The following is a 15,813-nucleotide window of genomic DNA, read 5'->3' on the forward strand; positions in this document are numbered from 1 at the left end:
ATAGATCTTCCAAAATAAAGAATACACTGTAGACAGTCAGCAGTGAAGTATTGCCTGCTGTGAGATCGTTGAGGACCTTATGAGACATTAACATGCGTATCAAGACGGCTGGATCGCTTTGATATGGTTAGCTATCGGGTTCGATTTACGTGTTCATAATCGTGTCATAACGAGCGACCACCAAGGTACATCACGCTTGCATATTGGCTGCATTCTACGGAAGAAAGATCCGATATCACAGTGTCTCTATAGATTTCAAGCATAATCCATATCTGATGCACGGCAACAAAGACTTATTTATACTCATTACGGACCTGTGCATGTCACGAAGTTTTTTTCCTCAGACAAGACCGAATGCATCTGTTCAGACTTTGTACTTGGAAAGGAAAAATTCTCGACCCGCCTGCTTATCCAGACAACTTTAGTCATCGTGGTACACGCTATGTGGAATCTGGGCGGGAATCAACAGAAATGAAATTTGATTCTCGTACTTGGGGTATCTCAGCTGCCAGGTCGGCATTCCTCCTCATTTTCCCCCCTTTCGTCACTCCTACCGTACATAATGGGTTATGAAGGCCCAACACGCTATATCTTGTTCTCATATATATATGTTGCCGTCTGACAAATTCTATTTGTGCAAGTAGGTGACCAAGTCCATCAATTTGGCGCGCGTGTCCTCCTCAAGTTGCTCTTCTGGTGGGTCGAGCACTTTGGGGAAAATATGCAGGAGCGAGGGTGTGAGTTGCTGGATTATGGCGTTTTTAGCCTGGTCTGAGAATAGGTTAATGCCTATACCGATAAGAGAGGATATTCGTCGAGCTTACAGAGTTTGATAATCATCTCATACACGGGAGTGTTTTCCTTGTAGTCTTCTTTCAACGGCAGTACAGCAATGAGGCGTGGTAAGACCTCTTCTAGAGGGATACGATCCGGGAAGCGGCTGATGATGCGGCTGATACAGCCAGCAGCGTTGTCACGCATCCGCGCAACGCCCTCTTGGTCGAGCATGGGCTCGAGCTTGACAAAGATTGGCTGGAGGTTTTTCAAGACCTCAGCGTCGTCTTGGCTATTCTCAGCGAGTACACCAATTGCAAACGCGGCGTTACTTTTACACTCAGGATCCTCGTCGCCGAGACGGTGAAGCAGTACTTTCATAAGCGAGGAAGTGTAGGGAGTCACGCCTTCGCCCATCCCAACGACAGTCTCGGCGATGGCGCCTACAGCAGTAGTACGCTCCGTAGCTTCCTGGGAAGAGCAGAATCTAAGGATTGGTTTTTCGAACATTTTCCACAGCTCGCCAAAGTTAGGCCCAATAGCGGACGCCAGGCACGCGAGGCAGTCGAGAGCCGTGTCGATGACAAGCCAGTCGTACTCGGATGACTCTTCGAGCTCTTCACCATCATCACCATCATCACCAATATCTTGTTGGCATGGGTGACGCCTTGTAATAACTGCCAAGAGCTGTTCGCAAACTTTGGGCACTACGATGCCATTCGAAGTGACCAATACTGCAGGACCACATAATTTGAAGCTAGCAGCAAGATCTCGGTGGATATCAGTAGCAGTGCCCCTATGTACCATTAGTATGCTAGAATAACCGGAATAGCAGTATTGCACTTGGGGCGGTGTGACTCAGGAGTAGAATCGCGTTCTCGTCAACCGCGACATGCGCGTAAGAGTGAGCTGGGTATAACGATATCGTTCTTCATCACAGTCGAGCATGGTGAAAAGAGGAAAGGATGCGCTTACCTGTCCAACTCTTCCTCCCAAGCTGTGATGGTTTTCGTCATGAGTATATCGCCAAGCTTCACGAGATCTTCTGTCGGCTGCACCTTCAAAGGTAGACCAGGTTGCCAGTGTTCCATGCCATCTCCCTCCGCCATACCCCATATACATGCGTATGTTCGCCAAAGAGTGCCAATTGCAGCCTTGCGGCATCCTTCGTACGAGTGGTCCATCAGCTCAAGAACAATCTGAACAGTGTCCTGAACGTATGGCAAGAAGATCCTACGAACATGGGTGACGATGTCACCGATGACCTCGGCGGCAATCTCTTTCTCCATAGCGACGGCTGTGACAGCACTAAGGTCATCCCAGTCATCATCGTCATCCATATCTTCGAGATCGTCATCATCAGAAGCCTCCGCGACCTTGACCTTCTGGCCTGCGACGATGACTTCTTGCCCCAGTAGATCCTTTGCTTGCTCTCCTAAAGACACCGCACTGTCGGTCTCATCTTGTTTCATACAATCGTGGAGGCCCTTAACAGCACCGTCGAGGAAGGGTGCAAAGTCTTCCTCGTAGACCTTTGCCAACGTACTCCAGAGTATGTAGCTAGTTTCTCGTAATCTTGGGTGGTCAAGATGGAGAGCCTCTTCAGAAGCCTGCATCAATGGTTGGACGTAAGGCTTAAATGCCTCCGCGCCGACTGCCGACGCAATTTTACCCATAGTGTCACAGACAACTCCGCGCAGATCCAAGTCCTCTTGACTCTCTTTGATCGGGACATATTGACCGAGAGCCTGCATTATATCGGAGAAGTAGGGCATGAAAGCCTCCATTGAGGCAGCAGCAATAGAACCTACAGCGCCGATGGCGGCGATCTTGGCTTTGTAGTCATTATGTTGGAATATTGGTGAGAAACGCGGGACAAGCTCAGAGACATAGACTGCGGCGGCATCTTTTTCAAGGCCCTCAATCAAGGAATCGATAGCGTTGCAGCTTCCCCGGACAATCTCCAAGTTAGCTTCAGTAGCACCGGTGGAGTCCTGAGATGCCATATCAAAGTTTGTAACCAAAGCTGGTATAAGTCGTGCGTGTTCTTTGCCTAGGTCCTCTGCAAGATCGTCTGCCAAACGTGCAACACCTTGCAGGGCCGCTGCTCGGACACGGTTGTCGGGATCCTCAAGGAGGCGGAGGACAAGCGGCAATATTTCATGCAATTGTGTGGCTATGAAATCTGGGGCTCCTTCAACGGTCATACCAAGAGCCAATATTCCAGCTCTACGGTATGTCGGGTCCTGTGAGTTGACATATGCACCCATTGTTTTGAGGAGGGGTACGATGACCTGATTAGGGGGGAGTGATGAGGCAAGAATGTCAAGCAATCCTAGAGCTGATCTTGCAGGCGTGACTTCGTCTTCATCCACAAGATCGCCAAGCTCGGTCACGATTTGGAGTGATTTGATGGTCATCTGCTCGCCAACCTTAAGACCCTGGACCTTCAGCTTGCGATATCGCACGCACTGCATCAAGAAAGACAGTCCCTGTGTACGCATGTCCTCCTCGACGGAGGTCTGAGAGGCGAGCTCCAACATGAATTCGAGCAAGTCTTTGAAATGCTTCGATAGCAATGATGGGTCGCAAGCTAGTAGAGTTTGGAAAACTTCGAAAGCTTGTGCAGCATGTCGTTCATCACTTTCGTCGATGGCACCTTTCAATACATTTACCATGTCAGGAACTAAGGCCTGAAAATTGGCAATGGATGCTTCATCTTCTTCTGTATCAATAATTAAGCCGACTTGTGCAAGAGCGAGCATTGTGTTGACTCTAACATCAGCGCTCTCGGGATCTTTTATGGTCTTATTGAAGACACTGAAAAGATCACCCAAATTGTCCGAGAATATATCATTCATAGTCTCGAGAAGTGTGAACAGCACATATACGCCAACCTCTCTGTGCTGTGCTGTTGAGCTAGTCGCCGCTTGTTGGAGAAGACTTGGTAGATCCGCCCATTGACCATCTTCGAGGTCAATTTTTGCTATGGCCGAGATGACTCTTGCAGCGGAGTGTCGCACCAGTGTATTCTCCTCTTTGAGTGTAGACTGTAGCACATGATCTCTTATTTGAGACCTTTGCTCAGCGGGAACCGCATTCCAGTGTTTAGAGACGAGTTTACGGGACTCAATAGCAGCAAGCTGACGAAGCTCGATCTTGGGGTGAGTAGTGAGGATTTGGATGAGCGCGACGAGGGATTGTGGCGAGGTATAATAATTTCTGTTCAGACTGGAAGTAGCCGACTTTACTGTCTCAGTATCGGCTGAAAATTCAGTCAGTAACATTCACACAAACGGCGCTTAATAACTCACGTTGTAACAAGCTCTCGAGCAGCTGGATAAATTGTTGGTCGTCCATCACGTAATTATAGGCACACAGCCAGGATACTCGAGAATCCGTAATGCAGATAAGGTAGGTCTCGAGAAGTATAAATGAAGTGTGTAATCAGGGAGGAGGGAGTGAGTTGGAGGCCAAAATATTGGCCAACACTCCGGGAACTTTTTTTATGGCGGGGAAAATGAAGTCGCTAACAAAATACAAGTGGACCCTCGCGTTAAAGCTACCTTGATTAGCCTCTAGGACAGATTCACGTGTCGAGCTGCGTTGTGCGCCTCAGGCATTCTCATTACTTTCCATTGACTCTAACACTGACCATAATTGCCGTGGAGACATGATGACCAGAGATTTCGACTCATACTGTTCTCACTTGCGAACTGTACATTCGCGCGCACTTTGTCACTCATGTTGTGTTTATAGTGCTTCCAGACGTGAGGCTAAGTTTCGACCAATAGGACGACGCAAACTCGATCAAGCTAAGGCCTTCGCTTGAGAAAAAGGGCAGGCAGGAGTGAATGGGCTTCCATTGCTAAGCATCACCTCAACTTCAACTCACGTCTGAACTTCATCCGACGTCTCACTTACGGTCGCCCCCCATAATTCGTCTTCCGTGTACCAAACGACCTCACATCACGACCTTCAGCCAGACTACCCGTGAAACACCTCAACTTTACAGGGTTCTACAGTTTCTCTTCTCCGTGCGCCACCTTTAGTCTAAATGGCTTCTGTAAGCAGATTTCCTCGTCGCAATCATCGAAGCTATTGTGGCTCATTTATACTCACAGGCACCCACTCAGCCACGCCCGTACAATCAAGCAGCTTACGGGCTACCAAATGGCGGCCTTCAAAGCTCTGCGGTGCCCGGCGCAACTCCTCTACTGCCAAACCAAGGCCGTGTGATACAGCAAGGCAGCAAAAGGGTACTCTGCATCGCAGATGTTCGAGGTGGCTCAACACGACTTGTTATGAATTGCATTCTGCTAACATCGATACAAGGTAACTTGCGATCATTGAATGACCTAGCGAACGAGGCACGCGCCGACTATATTATTCACACCGGCGACTTTGGATTCTATGATGACCGTTCGTTAGAACGTATTGCCGAAAAGTAAGTAAATATGTGCCTGCTCGCATATATTCTCTCAAATGTAGATGAACTTGTCTGATTTCTCCAGGACATTGAAACATGTCGCCCAATACTCTCCATTATTGGCCGAGACCACCAAACGTGCTATCGCGCAAGCTCCATCGACGCCCTCGATAAAAGAGCGCTTCGGAAGAGATCAGCTACCTCTGTCGGAGCTACCCCAATTTCTGAACAAGACCTACAAACTCAACGTACCAGTATACACTGTATGGGGTGCGTGTGAGGATGTTCAGGTACTAGAAAAGCTCAGGAGTGGCGAATACAAAATCGATAATCTGCACATCATTGATGAGGCACACTCAAGGCTCCTAGACATTGGCGGCGTAAAACTTCGTCTCCTAGGTCTTGGAGGAGCTGTCGTGATGCACAAGCTCTTCGACAATGGAGAAGGTAGAACAACCATCGCTGGAGGACAGGGCACCATGTGGACCACACTTCTGCAGATGGGTGAGCTAGTTGACACGGCCAACCGCGTCTATGATCCCACAGAGACCCGTGTCTTTGTCACTCATGCTTCTCCGGCAAGGGAAGGTCTACTCAACCAACTCTCGGTCACCCTGAAAGCTGACTTTTCTGTGTCTGCTGGTCTTCATTTCCGCTATGGTAGCTCATACAACGAATTCAGCGTCAATCCCACCCTCGATCATTATAGGGGGAAACTCGCAGCCTCGAAGGCTTCGTTCAGCGATGTTTGGGACACGGTAAAGGCCGAGGTGGAACCAGCCGTTGCCGAAAGCGAAGCTCAGCAGAGGCTTCTAAACTACGCCATCGACATCATCCATAAGATGCCTAGTATTGCAAATGGCGGCAACCCATTCGGTGGCCCAGCACCAGGGCCCGCAGCCGGACAAGTGGACGAAAGTGCATTCAAAAACATGTGGAACTTCAACCTTGCGGATGCTGCATACGGTTGGCTCGTACTAGACATCGATAATGGCCGTATTGGAACCGAGATGCGTGCCCAAGGCTTCAATTTTTCGCACCGTGGTGGGAAGCATCCCTCGAACGTTTCAGGCCAAAATGCACCTGCTGCACCTGCTACAAACACTGGAGTTCCAACTGGCGGAAATCTCCCCACACCAAACCAGCAACCTGCGCAACCCCAGGCGAGAGTCGCAGTAGCTCCTGTTGCAACGCCTCAACAGGCTCCTCGCGCAGCCGCCCAACAGCAACAAGCAAAACCGCCTCAGACCACAGCTTCTCCTGCACCGAAAGAGACAGCAAAGCCTGCAACACCACAGCCAGCACACACTACCACGACACCATCGAATGCTGGAGCTGAGAAGGCTATTCCAAGCGAAGTCAAGCCCAATGGTACTGCAGGTGCGGACAAGGGAAGCGCATCTCCTGCACCAAAGGTCGATACTACACCAAAGAAGATATCTAAAGCTTTGTTCATCCGAAACGTCGAGAATCAAGACGAAGTCCGCAATCTCCTTGCAGATGAAGATAAAGATAAGCTTGAAAAGATCGAGAAGGTAGGTGTGAACTTCGCAGCACACTTCAACACTCATGATGAAATGAATGCTGCATTCAATCGAGTATCGCAGGAATACAAGAATCATAACAATTTCAAACAAGGTAAGGCAATTGTCGCTATTTTCAAGGATCGCTCCGAGTTCAACAACAACAATCCACGCTTCGGAGGTGCGGGCAACTGGCAAGGGAGTACCCGCGGTGGCACCCAAGGAGGTGGTTACCGTAGTGGTGGCGAACGTGCATCAGATAGCGAATCCGGCCGTGGTCGTGGAAGTTTCCGTGGCCGTGGTCGCGGTGAAGGTCGTGGTGGACGAGGCCGTGGACGAGGAGGATATGGGGGTCAAGGAGATCATCCTGCACCTCCGGCACCTGCTGCCGCCGGTGATGCTTAAGGCACGTCGTACCATTCATCCCAAGATACCACTGTCCGACCCTCTTTCCGACGCGTTTCTTCATTCCACTGGTCCTTCTCAAACCTCGATTTCCATCACAGCTCACAACGGTGCCACTAAATTGCGACAAAATTATCGCCGGATTGCAAGGACTCTTTTTCTGCGTCCATGTATGATCTGGCCGACAAATTAGGTCGATACAACTTATGACTTTGACAGCTTCTGCAGGAGCCAGAAGAATGATTCGGGCATCTACATACGCGTTAAGCGGCCAAGGTTCTTCTGTATTAATCATGCTGGTGCAGCGTTACGGAGACTAAGGGCTTACCGTCATCTCTGTATAATGCTCTCAGGTTTTATCATGTAATTTAGCGAAGATCGAAAACGGGTCAGGAGATAGAGTTGAAGACCCATTCCTACATAGCTCAAGTACTTACTTTCGTGGCCGAGGATGATCTAAAGTGTTTGCCTCGCAGTAGACAGACAGAAACAGCGACATTAAGGAGAAGTACTCACTAGCCGCCTTATGAGCTAGACTAGAATCCTATTCGAAACCTAGGTAATTACTGTATGGAAGAACCCCCACCGCTCCGTATACCCTGCCTGTTAGTGGCCAGGTTATAGCCTAACCTAAAATGTGGCGTCCGCATGACGTTTACCTGCTAGGAGCTACCGCGTAGGTCGCGTCACTTATACCCAGAAGCAGGCATCACAGTGCTGACCTATACCTACATTATCACTACAGACTCTTGTCCAGCCAACCCCTCCAGCAACCAGGCGGTTATTTCTCATCACCACAAACTCAGCCTAATTACATCAACGTCGCCTCGTCATCTCTCGCCAATGCAGACCTCCGCCGGCTAGAAGCTTGAGTCCAAAGAACAGCCATGAGATGGAATGCACAGTCGTGGTGGCGCCTAACAGCCCTGCTACTCAGCTCTCTCTATACGATTGACGCCGTAGAGCCTGGCTGGACGAAGAAGCATGAGGAGGGCCGTTGTGCCATTCGTGGACACTGTGGAAAGGAAAGCTGGCTCGGCGCCGAAATACCTTGTGTAGACAATGGCTTCGCTGAACGACCTGACGATGATGCCCGGGACAAACTTGTCGCTCTCTGTGGCGAAGAATGGGCAGACACAGACGTTTGTTGTTCGTCTGGCCAGGTTCGTTAAGTCTTATCACGCAGTCTATGATATCTAACCTCTGCAGATCGATGACATGGCGGCCAATTTCGGAAGAGTCAACGCATTCGTCGCAGGATGCCCTGCCTGCAAAAAGAACTTCTACAATCTCTTCTGCACCTTCACCTGCTCGCCTGATCAGTCTACGTTCGTCAATGTTACGGAAATTGCACCCTATAAAAACACTTTTCGGTCCATGGCAGTTGACGTTTTGATCACTGACAAATTTGGAACTGGCTTCTACGACAGCTGTAAAGATGTGAAATTTGGTCCGACAAACAATAATGCCATGGCTCTCATCGGTGGTGGCGCGCACAACTTCACAGAATTTTTCAAGTTTTTGGGCAAGAAGCAACCTCCTTTCCACAGCCCATTCCAGATCGACTTCCCTCGTTCAGATGAGAAGAAGTTTTCTGGCATGAAATTTAATGATCCCATCGTTAGGGCGTGTAATGACCACGATCCAGCTTATCGGTGCGCCTGTGTGGATTGCCCTAAATCCTGCACTGAGCTTCCTGAGGTGACCGAACAAGACGCTTGTACAGTGGGGTTACTGCATTGTTTCTCATTTGCTGTAGTATTGGTTTACTCTATCTTCGTCGCGCTTCTGGTCATCGCTGTCTCCGGACACGTTGCATATCAGAGTCATTCGAAGCAAAAGAATGAACGCCTTCGCTTAATTCGGGATATTGAGCCCAGCGAAGACGATGAAGGAGACATCTTTCACCATACACCAGTGCTTGAGAGGCCAACCGAGCAATACTTTCTGAATACCATATTCGATAGGATATTCTACAGACTAGGCCTCGTTTGTGCCCAGTTCCCTGGCATCACTATAGGCTCCACTGTCGTATTCGTGGGATTGTTGAGTTTGGGATGGGTCCGTTTCGCTGTTGAAAAAGATCCCGTGAAACTATGGGTTGCGCCTAACTCTGCTGCTGCTGTAGAGAAACAATACTTCGACAAAAACTTTGGGCCATTCTTCCGTGCTGAACAGGCTTTTCTCGTTAACGATACACAAGGTTCTCGCGGCCCGGTCTTGGACTACGAAACCTTGGCGTGGTGGTTTGATGTGGAAAACCGTATACAGCGCTTCAAGTCTGAAAAGGAGGGGGTCACATTGAAAGACGTCTGCTTCAATCCCACAGGCGCGGGGTGTGCCGTCCAATCTGTCACAGGTTACTTCCAAGGAGATTTTTCACTGGTAGATCCAGACACTTGGTACCAACATATAGAGGATTGTGCCAAGAACGCTTTCGAAGACAGCTGTCGCCCTCGTTCTAATCAGCCGCTGGAACCACACCTTATATTTGGTGACTATGGGGATAGCGTCCTCGATTCCACCGCACTCGTGGTGACATGGGTTGTGAATAATAACGAGGAAGGGAGCGACGAAGCTGAGACAGCTGCAGACTGGGAAGCAGGTCTACAGAATGCGTTGATCAACGCTCAACGCGAGGCAAAGGAGCGTGGGCTTCGGCTGTCCTTCAACACGGAGATAAGCTTGGAGCAGGAGCTCAATAAATCATCGAACACGGATGCCAGAATCGTAGTGATCAGCTACGTGATCATGTTTCTTTATGCCTCACTATCTTTGGGGTCCACGACATTGACTGCCAAGACAATCCTGCGCAACCCATCATCAGCCCTAGTTCAGTCGAAATTTATGCTTGGAATCTTTGGGATCATTATCGTACTGATGTCCGTATCTGCATCGGTTGGACTCTTCTCTGCAGCTGGTATCAAAGTCACACTGATTATTGCGGAAGTCATCCCGTTCCTCGTGCTGGCTGTAGGAGTTGATAACATCTTCCTCATCGTCCATGAATTTGAACGAGTCAACATAAGCAGCCCAGAAGCACCGATCCCAGAACGAGTTGCCCGGGCTCTTGGCCGTATGGGTCCGAGCATTCTGTTTTCAGCCACCGCAGAGACAGCTGCTTTTGCCCTTGGGACTGCGGTTGGTATGCCTGCAGTACGTAACTTTGCGGCTTACGCAGCAGGTGCTGTGTTCATTAATGCTCTTCTTCAAGTTACGATGTTCATCGCCGTCCTGTCTCTCAATCAGAAGAGAGTGGAGGATAGCAGGATCGACTGTTTCCCCTGTTTGAAGGTTCGGCGATCGAACATGTCATCTGATGGCACAATGGTCTTTGGGATAGACGAAGAAGGGAGTCTTCAAAAGTTCATCCGCCGATCATACGCGCCAACACTCCTTGGGAAGAAGGTTAAAGTTGCAATTGTCGCCATCTTTCTTGGCTTATTCACTGCTGGTCTGGCACTTTTGCCCCATGTTCAACTTGGACTAGAGCAGCGCGATGCTCTTCCGAGCGGGTCTTATCTCATCGACTATTTCGATGATGTTGCGGAATATCTGGGTGTCGGGCCCCCGGTCTATTTTATCGCCCGCAACCTAGATGTCGCAGAACATGGTCACCAAATAGAAGTTTGTGGACGCTTTGGTGCGTGCGATGAATTTTCCCTGGCAAACATACTCGAGGGCGAACGCAAACGTCCTGAAATTTCATATATTGCAACAGCCACGGCCAGCTGGATAGACGATTTCTTCGCATGGCTAAACCCAGCTCTGGACTGTTGTCATGAGCATGACGGCGATACCGAGACCTGCTTCGCAGATCGCAATCCCCCGTGGAGCCCAAGTTTGGTAGGCATGCCAGAAGGAGAAGAATTCGTTCACTACCTCACGAAATGGCTACATGCTACGAGTGATGTAAACTGTCCTTTGGGAGGCAAAGCAGCCTATAGTGACGCTGTCGTTGTGGACAACGCAACCCACAGCATTTCCGCAAGCCATTTCCGCACTTCTCATACACCTCTTCGCACTCAAGAAGACTTCATTAACTCATACGCAGCCGCTCGGCGTATTGCTGACGACATTGGTCGAAGCACATCGAGTGAGATATTTCCTTACTCGAAACATTACATTTTCTTCGACCAATACGCTTCGATAGTACACCTGTCCACAGCCCTCATCGGGTCGGCGCTGGCGATCATTCTGCTCGTATCGGCAATCCTTCTTGGCTCTCTGCGAACTGCGATTGTCGTTACTATTACTGTCGGTATGACTGTCGTTGACATCATTGGTACGATGTCGCTCGCTGGTGTGTCTCTTAATGCGGTTTCTCTCGTGAATCTCATCATATGCGTGGGTATTAGCGTCGAATTCTGCGCTCATATCGCCCGCGCCTTCACCTTCCCAAGCAGCGCGGTAATGGAACGTGCACCACGGAATCGCTTCAAAGCAAAAGAAGTGAGAGCCTGGACAGCTCTGGTCAACGTCGGCGGCAGTGTGTTTAGCGGCATAACAATAACGAAGCTGCTTGGTGTCTGCGTTCTAGCATTTACTAGAAGCAAGATCTTTGAGATCTATTACTTCCGGGTTTGGCTGGCACTTGTACTTTGGGCAGCATCACACGCGCTGATATTCTTGCCAGTCATGCTGAGCATTTTTGGTGGCAAAGGTAGGTCGTATCTCACATAAACAAGCTAAGGAAAAGCTAACATCATCTAGGATTCTCCGACCCAGAGTCCGACGGTGGGTTGGAGCAAGATCTCAGGAATAGGCGGTACCGTCCGTTGCTTGCAGCTGAGGATTACGACTCTGACGATTGAATGGCTATGACGGTGGGAGCTCATAGGCTTGTTTGACATGGACAATCCTGAACAAGCAATCGTAAACGACGGCCCAGGCATCTCATTATGCTGTAACGCTTTATCGCGCTGTAGGCATCAATAGTATAATCATTTACAAACACTGCATAAGCTTGTCGACTTTTTCAATGTCGCTTCTAAAGGGTTTATTGCCTGGCTAATCCACCAGGTCAGCTCCACACGTGTCTGAGCGTAATTACCTCTTTCTTGCTTAAAAGCTGTCACTCCAAGCATGCGTACACGCGTGTGTTCTCTCTCTTGGAGGTCTACTAAACTTCTTAACCTTACTCATATAAGACTAGATATGATAATATATATATCGACTTAGAATAAGATAGCATAACTATATATATGTTGATCTTTGAACACTCTAGTTTAGCTTATTACAACAGAGATCAATATTGAAAAAAGTTGTCTAAGAGCGAGAGAAGAAAAGATAACAGTATACTTCTGATATACACTACCTCTCTGGAAACTAATTTTTCTTCAAGATATTCTTCTCTTTCTTCTTAAGTTTACATCTTCTGAAGAATTCTCAAGCTTATAGAAGTATTTTTATATACTAAGTACTATATATAAAAAACTCTAGTTGTGACACAGGGATGAATACACGCATGTACGGGTGCCAAGAATGACAGCTTTAACGCAACAAGGTTACTGAGCCACACTCATCTACTATCAACCTCACATCGTTGACGAACTCTTACAGTCATTCTCCGCCAACATTTCACATCCCCTGCTCTACGCCCATACAAGAATCCTTCCGTTCAACATATCTACCCGCGCTCGTCAAGCGACAAATCTACAGGTATGGCTTTCCCGAATGCGACCTAAACCACGCAATACTGAATACCATTCCAAGTCCCCCAGAGCCTCGGCCTTTTAGTACCTCCGCACAAGCCCTTCGTCAGACTCCGCTTCCTTGCAGTAATCATGCCTGAGTCCATCAAACCAGCCTCCACCTCGACCGCGTCCATTACCAAGATCAAGACACCGGTAAAACTGCCATGCTACTGTGGCGACGACTGCCAGTGCTGCGTCATTCCCTGCACTATTATGTGAAAGGTGAAGTGGATGAAGGTTGCGGCATGGTTAGGAGGAGAAGTAATGTCAAGTTCTGGTTGCAACGTCAGGATTTACGATGAGCGGAGAAGTATGAAGGGACGGGAGCGTACGAGAAACGCAGCCTGTCCGCTTGAAGTCAGCCGACAACGGTTGATGGCACTTTGACGACGCGATCGTGGATAGCCTAGGTATAAACAAATTTACATTGTTGTCTCTGTGGTATCAGATAAGGTGCTGCTACGTCGGTCTTGCCTATGCATCTACTCTCGAGCCGTAACACGCTGCTACGACGGATACAACTGCATGGCGCTATCTGACCGGCGTGATAGTCGGTCAATTTCATATCTCGCATGGCCCACCAAACACATTCATATCAGCAAGAGCAGACTTCAAGCCACTTTGTACGCCTCGTGACCTGTACCTGCCGCCTCCCTACGAAAAGAGAGAGCGTTGAGATATAAGAAGCGACCTCGCTTGGTTTGTCTTCACATCTATTGCGATGTAGCCCGAAACATGGACTGGTGCGTGGGTATTCTTTACGGTTCGCGGGGTGGGGCTTGTGTAGTGTAGAGCGAGCTTGGTATAGGATGCTTAGAAGAGTAAATACGAGCTTTGGTGGTATGCATTAGGGTATGTTCCGCTAGGTGTGGTATGTCAGAGTAAGAATACAGGAATTAGCCGATCTATATCATTGATATGTGTTGAGCTATGAAGAAATTATGTACGATGGCCTAAATAGCGTACATCGGTTGATTTGACGGGTGAGGCCATACTCTCCTGTTAGGATTTATTTGAGCGTAAAGCCCGTCAGTCCATATTGAAATCATGAGGTTCGCGTGATTTTGAGCTCTAAGGGTGAGTTTTTCCGAATTGTGCAATCGTGGGAATGCTTGGATATCCACTGACTGGACTTATTTCTGCTCTCTCGGATCGGATACCGTGCAGTCTCAAGAATACATACGAAGACCTAGTATACCACTGCTCGATACATGTCCAACAGTAAAATAATATCTCCCGTGTTATCTCACCAAAGTAAATCACTCAATTCAACGTGTATCCACAGACCTTCTCCTATCCCCCACATACAATATCCTTCCCATCATTTCCGCTTCTACTGAGAAAACCATAACCATAGCCAACGTCTCAATCAATCGTCTTGTCAAGAAAGCGATTGACAAAAACAAGATCTAGGCAGATGCATATGAATACTCATTGCTCAAAAGGATGATGAGTGAGAGGCTGAGAGTGGTAGTCTACTATATCTTCACTTGGCCGTATAACGCATACCATTACTATGATAGACGCCGGTGCACGTATTATAACGGTTGGTATTACTACATTAACCAAAGGGATAGTGGGGAGTTTTAGGGGGAATTTGGAGGCGGGGGTCCACAAAGTATATGGATGTAGGATCAAAGATGATTAGTGATTGCCAGGCTATTCAACGCAGTCAGATACAGATGAGCTTTTTTTTAGGTAGCAACAACACTAGAAGAGATAGCGTTGTAGTGTTGAATGCGTCTTTGCGTTCCTTCACAGCCAGATAGCCATTACAGTTTTCTTACGAGCGGATTGGCAGTTGTGCTACGTCCCGCACAGGTAACCATCTCAAAAATTGGCCCTAATCAATATAGTGTGTTGATGTAGGAAGATCATCTAGTACGGCTTGAAGAGCGGCTAGAAGTCACACGAACAGAAGCACGAGAGACTGAGTTACTTGCAGGCTCTTCATGAATAGAGGAGAACGCTTCGATATAAGCGGTCATAGTGGTCGGTGAGGCTTTTGATAGAAGCCATCAAGCCTCTTTTCGCCACACAAAATGATAAACTTTCAGGATATCCACGGTATATGATTGAAGTCAATACTCAGTCTGGAAACCACGACAACAACCCAGTAACAGGCAGGTACTGTTCAAGGTAAGCACCGGGTTGCAATAATTAGATATAGAGTAATGAAGAACTAACAAATATGTAAGCTTGAGTTAAGTTCGACCCTAGTATGGTGCCATCCATATAATTATTCTTGCTTGTTCAGGCGGTTGGAGAAATGGAGGTAGATGCATTGCGAATCGTCGTTGGAGATTTAAGAAGTCGGAGTTAAGCTCCGTCTCCGCGGGCGAGGTCGGAACGGGCGTTGAGCCAGCGACACGTCCGCCGTTCGCTGAGTCAAGTTGAAAACATCAGGGCTTACGAGAGCAGAATCGCGCAGCGACTCAATGCATAATATATCTTAGTGGGATATTGCAATTAGCAGATCTGCATATCATATCACACTGGAATGAAGTGACCCCAAGCCTACAGAGTCACCGCTTCGGTTGCGGATTCATGGGAGACTGTCAGGACCATTGTGGATCTATCAGTCTTTCATATAAGTCGCGCTGAAGCCTGAAGAGGTATAGATCTACCAATCATGTTTGCTCAGTTCTCGCGCACGGTCACTGGTGGTAGGTATACGATCAGTAGCTGATTAGGCCTCGGCGTTAAGCTGCGATTTATCGATACACTTTGTTTGACACCTTACAATTGCTTACTATAATAAGTGATGCTAGCATGCACGCTTTGGCTCTGCCCGCTCGCAGATATGTTGACGAGGTTAAAGTGTGGCTGATCCTTTATATGCATAATTATGCATGCCAAACGTAGACTTGCTTGCCTCTACGACAGTGGCTGTGCCGAGGCTTCATGTTCCAACGAGCCCATGATCAAGCATGAGGTGCGAATGCAGAGATGCATTATAAGCTTGCTCACATGGTGATCTACATGG

General features: G+C 48.4%; 3 protein-coding genes across 3 annotated transcripts; 2 read left to right on the forward strand and 1 right to left on the reverse strand.

The window, feature by feature from the left end:
* Positions 1-236: 236 nt before the first annotated feature.
* Positions 237-4,300, reverse strand: EJ05DRAFT_450151 (ARM repeat-containing protein). The gene is made up of 4 exons (XM_033742358.1): positions 4,089-4,300; positions 1,750-4,039; positions 825-1,570; positions 237-771 (listed from the first exon to the last, which is right to left on the reverse strand). Exons 1-4 carry the CDS (start codon positions 4,132-4,134, stop codon positions 629-631), a joined length of 3,225 nt encoding a protein of 1,074 aa, XP_033602899.1. The 5' UTR covers positions 4,135-4,300; the 3' UTR covers positions 237-628.
* A 167-nt stretch (positions 4,301-4,467) lies between these two features.
* Positions 4,468-7,630, forward strand: EJ05DRAFT_450153 (uncharacterized protein). Its single transcript, XM_033742359.1, has 4 exons — positions 4,468-4,840; positions 4,899-5,058; positions 5,110-5,221; positions 5,289-7,630. The coding sequence occupies exons 1-4, from the start codon at positions 4,832-4,834 to the stop codon at positions 7,129-7,131; spliced, it is 2,124 nt and encodes a 707-aa protein (XP_033602900.1). The 5' UTR covers positions 4,468-4,831; the 3' UTR covers positions 7,132-7,630.
* A 205-nt stretch (positions 7,631-7,835) lies between these two features.
* EJ05DRAFT_450156 (multidrug efflux transporter AcrB transmembrane domain-containing protein) lies at positions 7,836-12,341 on the forward strand. The gene is made up of 3 exons (XM_033742360.1): positions 7,836-8,294; positions 8,341-11,794; positions 11,845-12,341. The coding sequence occupies exons 1-3, from the start codon at positions 8,019-8,021 to the stop codon at positions 11,943-11,945; spliced, it is 3,831 nt and encodes a 1,276-aa protein (XP_033602901.1). The 5' UTR covers positions 7,836-8,018; the 3' UTR covers positions 11,946-12,341.
* Positions 12,342-15,813: the final 3,472 nt, after the last annotated feature.

Source organism: Pseudovirgaria hyperparasitica (genome assembly GCF_010093815.1).
Source record: "Pseudovirgaria hyperparasitica strain CBS 121739 unplaced genomic scaffold EJ05scaffold_4, whole genome shotgun sequence".
NCBI lineage: Eukaryota > Fungi > Ascomycota > Dothideomycetes > Acrospermales > Acrospermaceae > Pseudovirgaria > Pseudovirgaria hyperparasitica.

What these genes read in the sequence shown, in the direction of transcription:
- EJ05DRAFT_450151 (XM_033742358.1), bottom strand. Translation starts at nt 4,134, where the DNA reads ATGGACGACCAACAATTTATCCAGCTGCTCGAGAGCTTGTTACAAC. An exon ending in TGGGAGGAAGAGTTGGACAG is followed by an intron (nt 1,571 to 1,749) that starts GTAAGCGCATCC and finishes AATGGTACATAG; the next exon opens with GGGCACTGCTACTGATATCC. An exon ending in TGAGATGATTATCAAACTCT is followed by an intron (nt 772 to 824) that starts GTAAGCTCGACG and finishes ACCTATTCTCAG; the next exon opens with ACCAGGCTAAAAACGCCATA.
- EJ05DRAFT_450153 (XM_033742359.1), top strand. An exon ending in CTGCATCGCAGATGTTCGAG is followed by an intron (nt 5,059 to 5,109) that starts GTGGCTCAACAC and finishes CATCGATACAAG; the next exon opens with GTAACTTGCGATCATTGAAT. An exon ending in TTAGAACGTATTGCCGAAAA is followed by an intron (nt 5,222 to 5,288) that starts GTAAGTAAATAT and finishes TGATTTCTCCAG; the next exon opens with GACATTGAAACATGTCGCCC.
- EJ05DRAFT_450156 (XM_033742360.1), top strand. Translation starts at nt 8,019, where the DNA reads ATGAGATGGAATGCACAGTCGTGGTGGCGCCTAACAGCCCTGCTACTC. An exon ending in TTTGTTGTTCGTCTGGCCAG is followed by an intron (nt 8,295 to 8,340) that starts GTTCGTTAAGTC and finishes TAACCTCTGCAG; the next exon opens with ATCGATGACATGGCGGCCAA. An exon ending in GAGCATTTTTGGTGGCAAAG is followed by an intron (nt 11,795 to 11,844) that starts GTAGGTCGTATC and finishes AACATCATCTAG; the next exon opens with GATTCTCCGACCCAGAGTCC.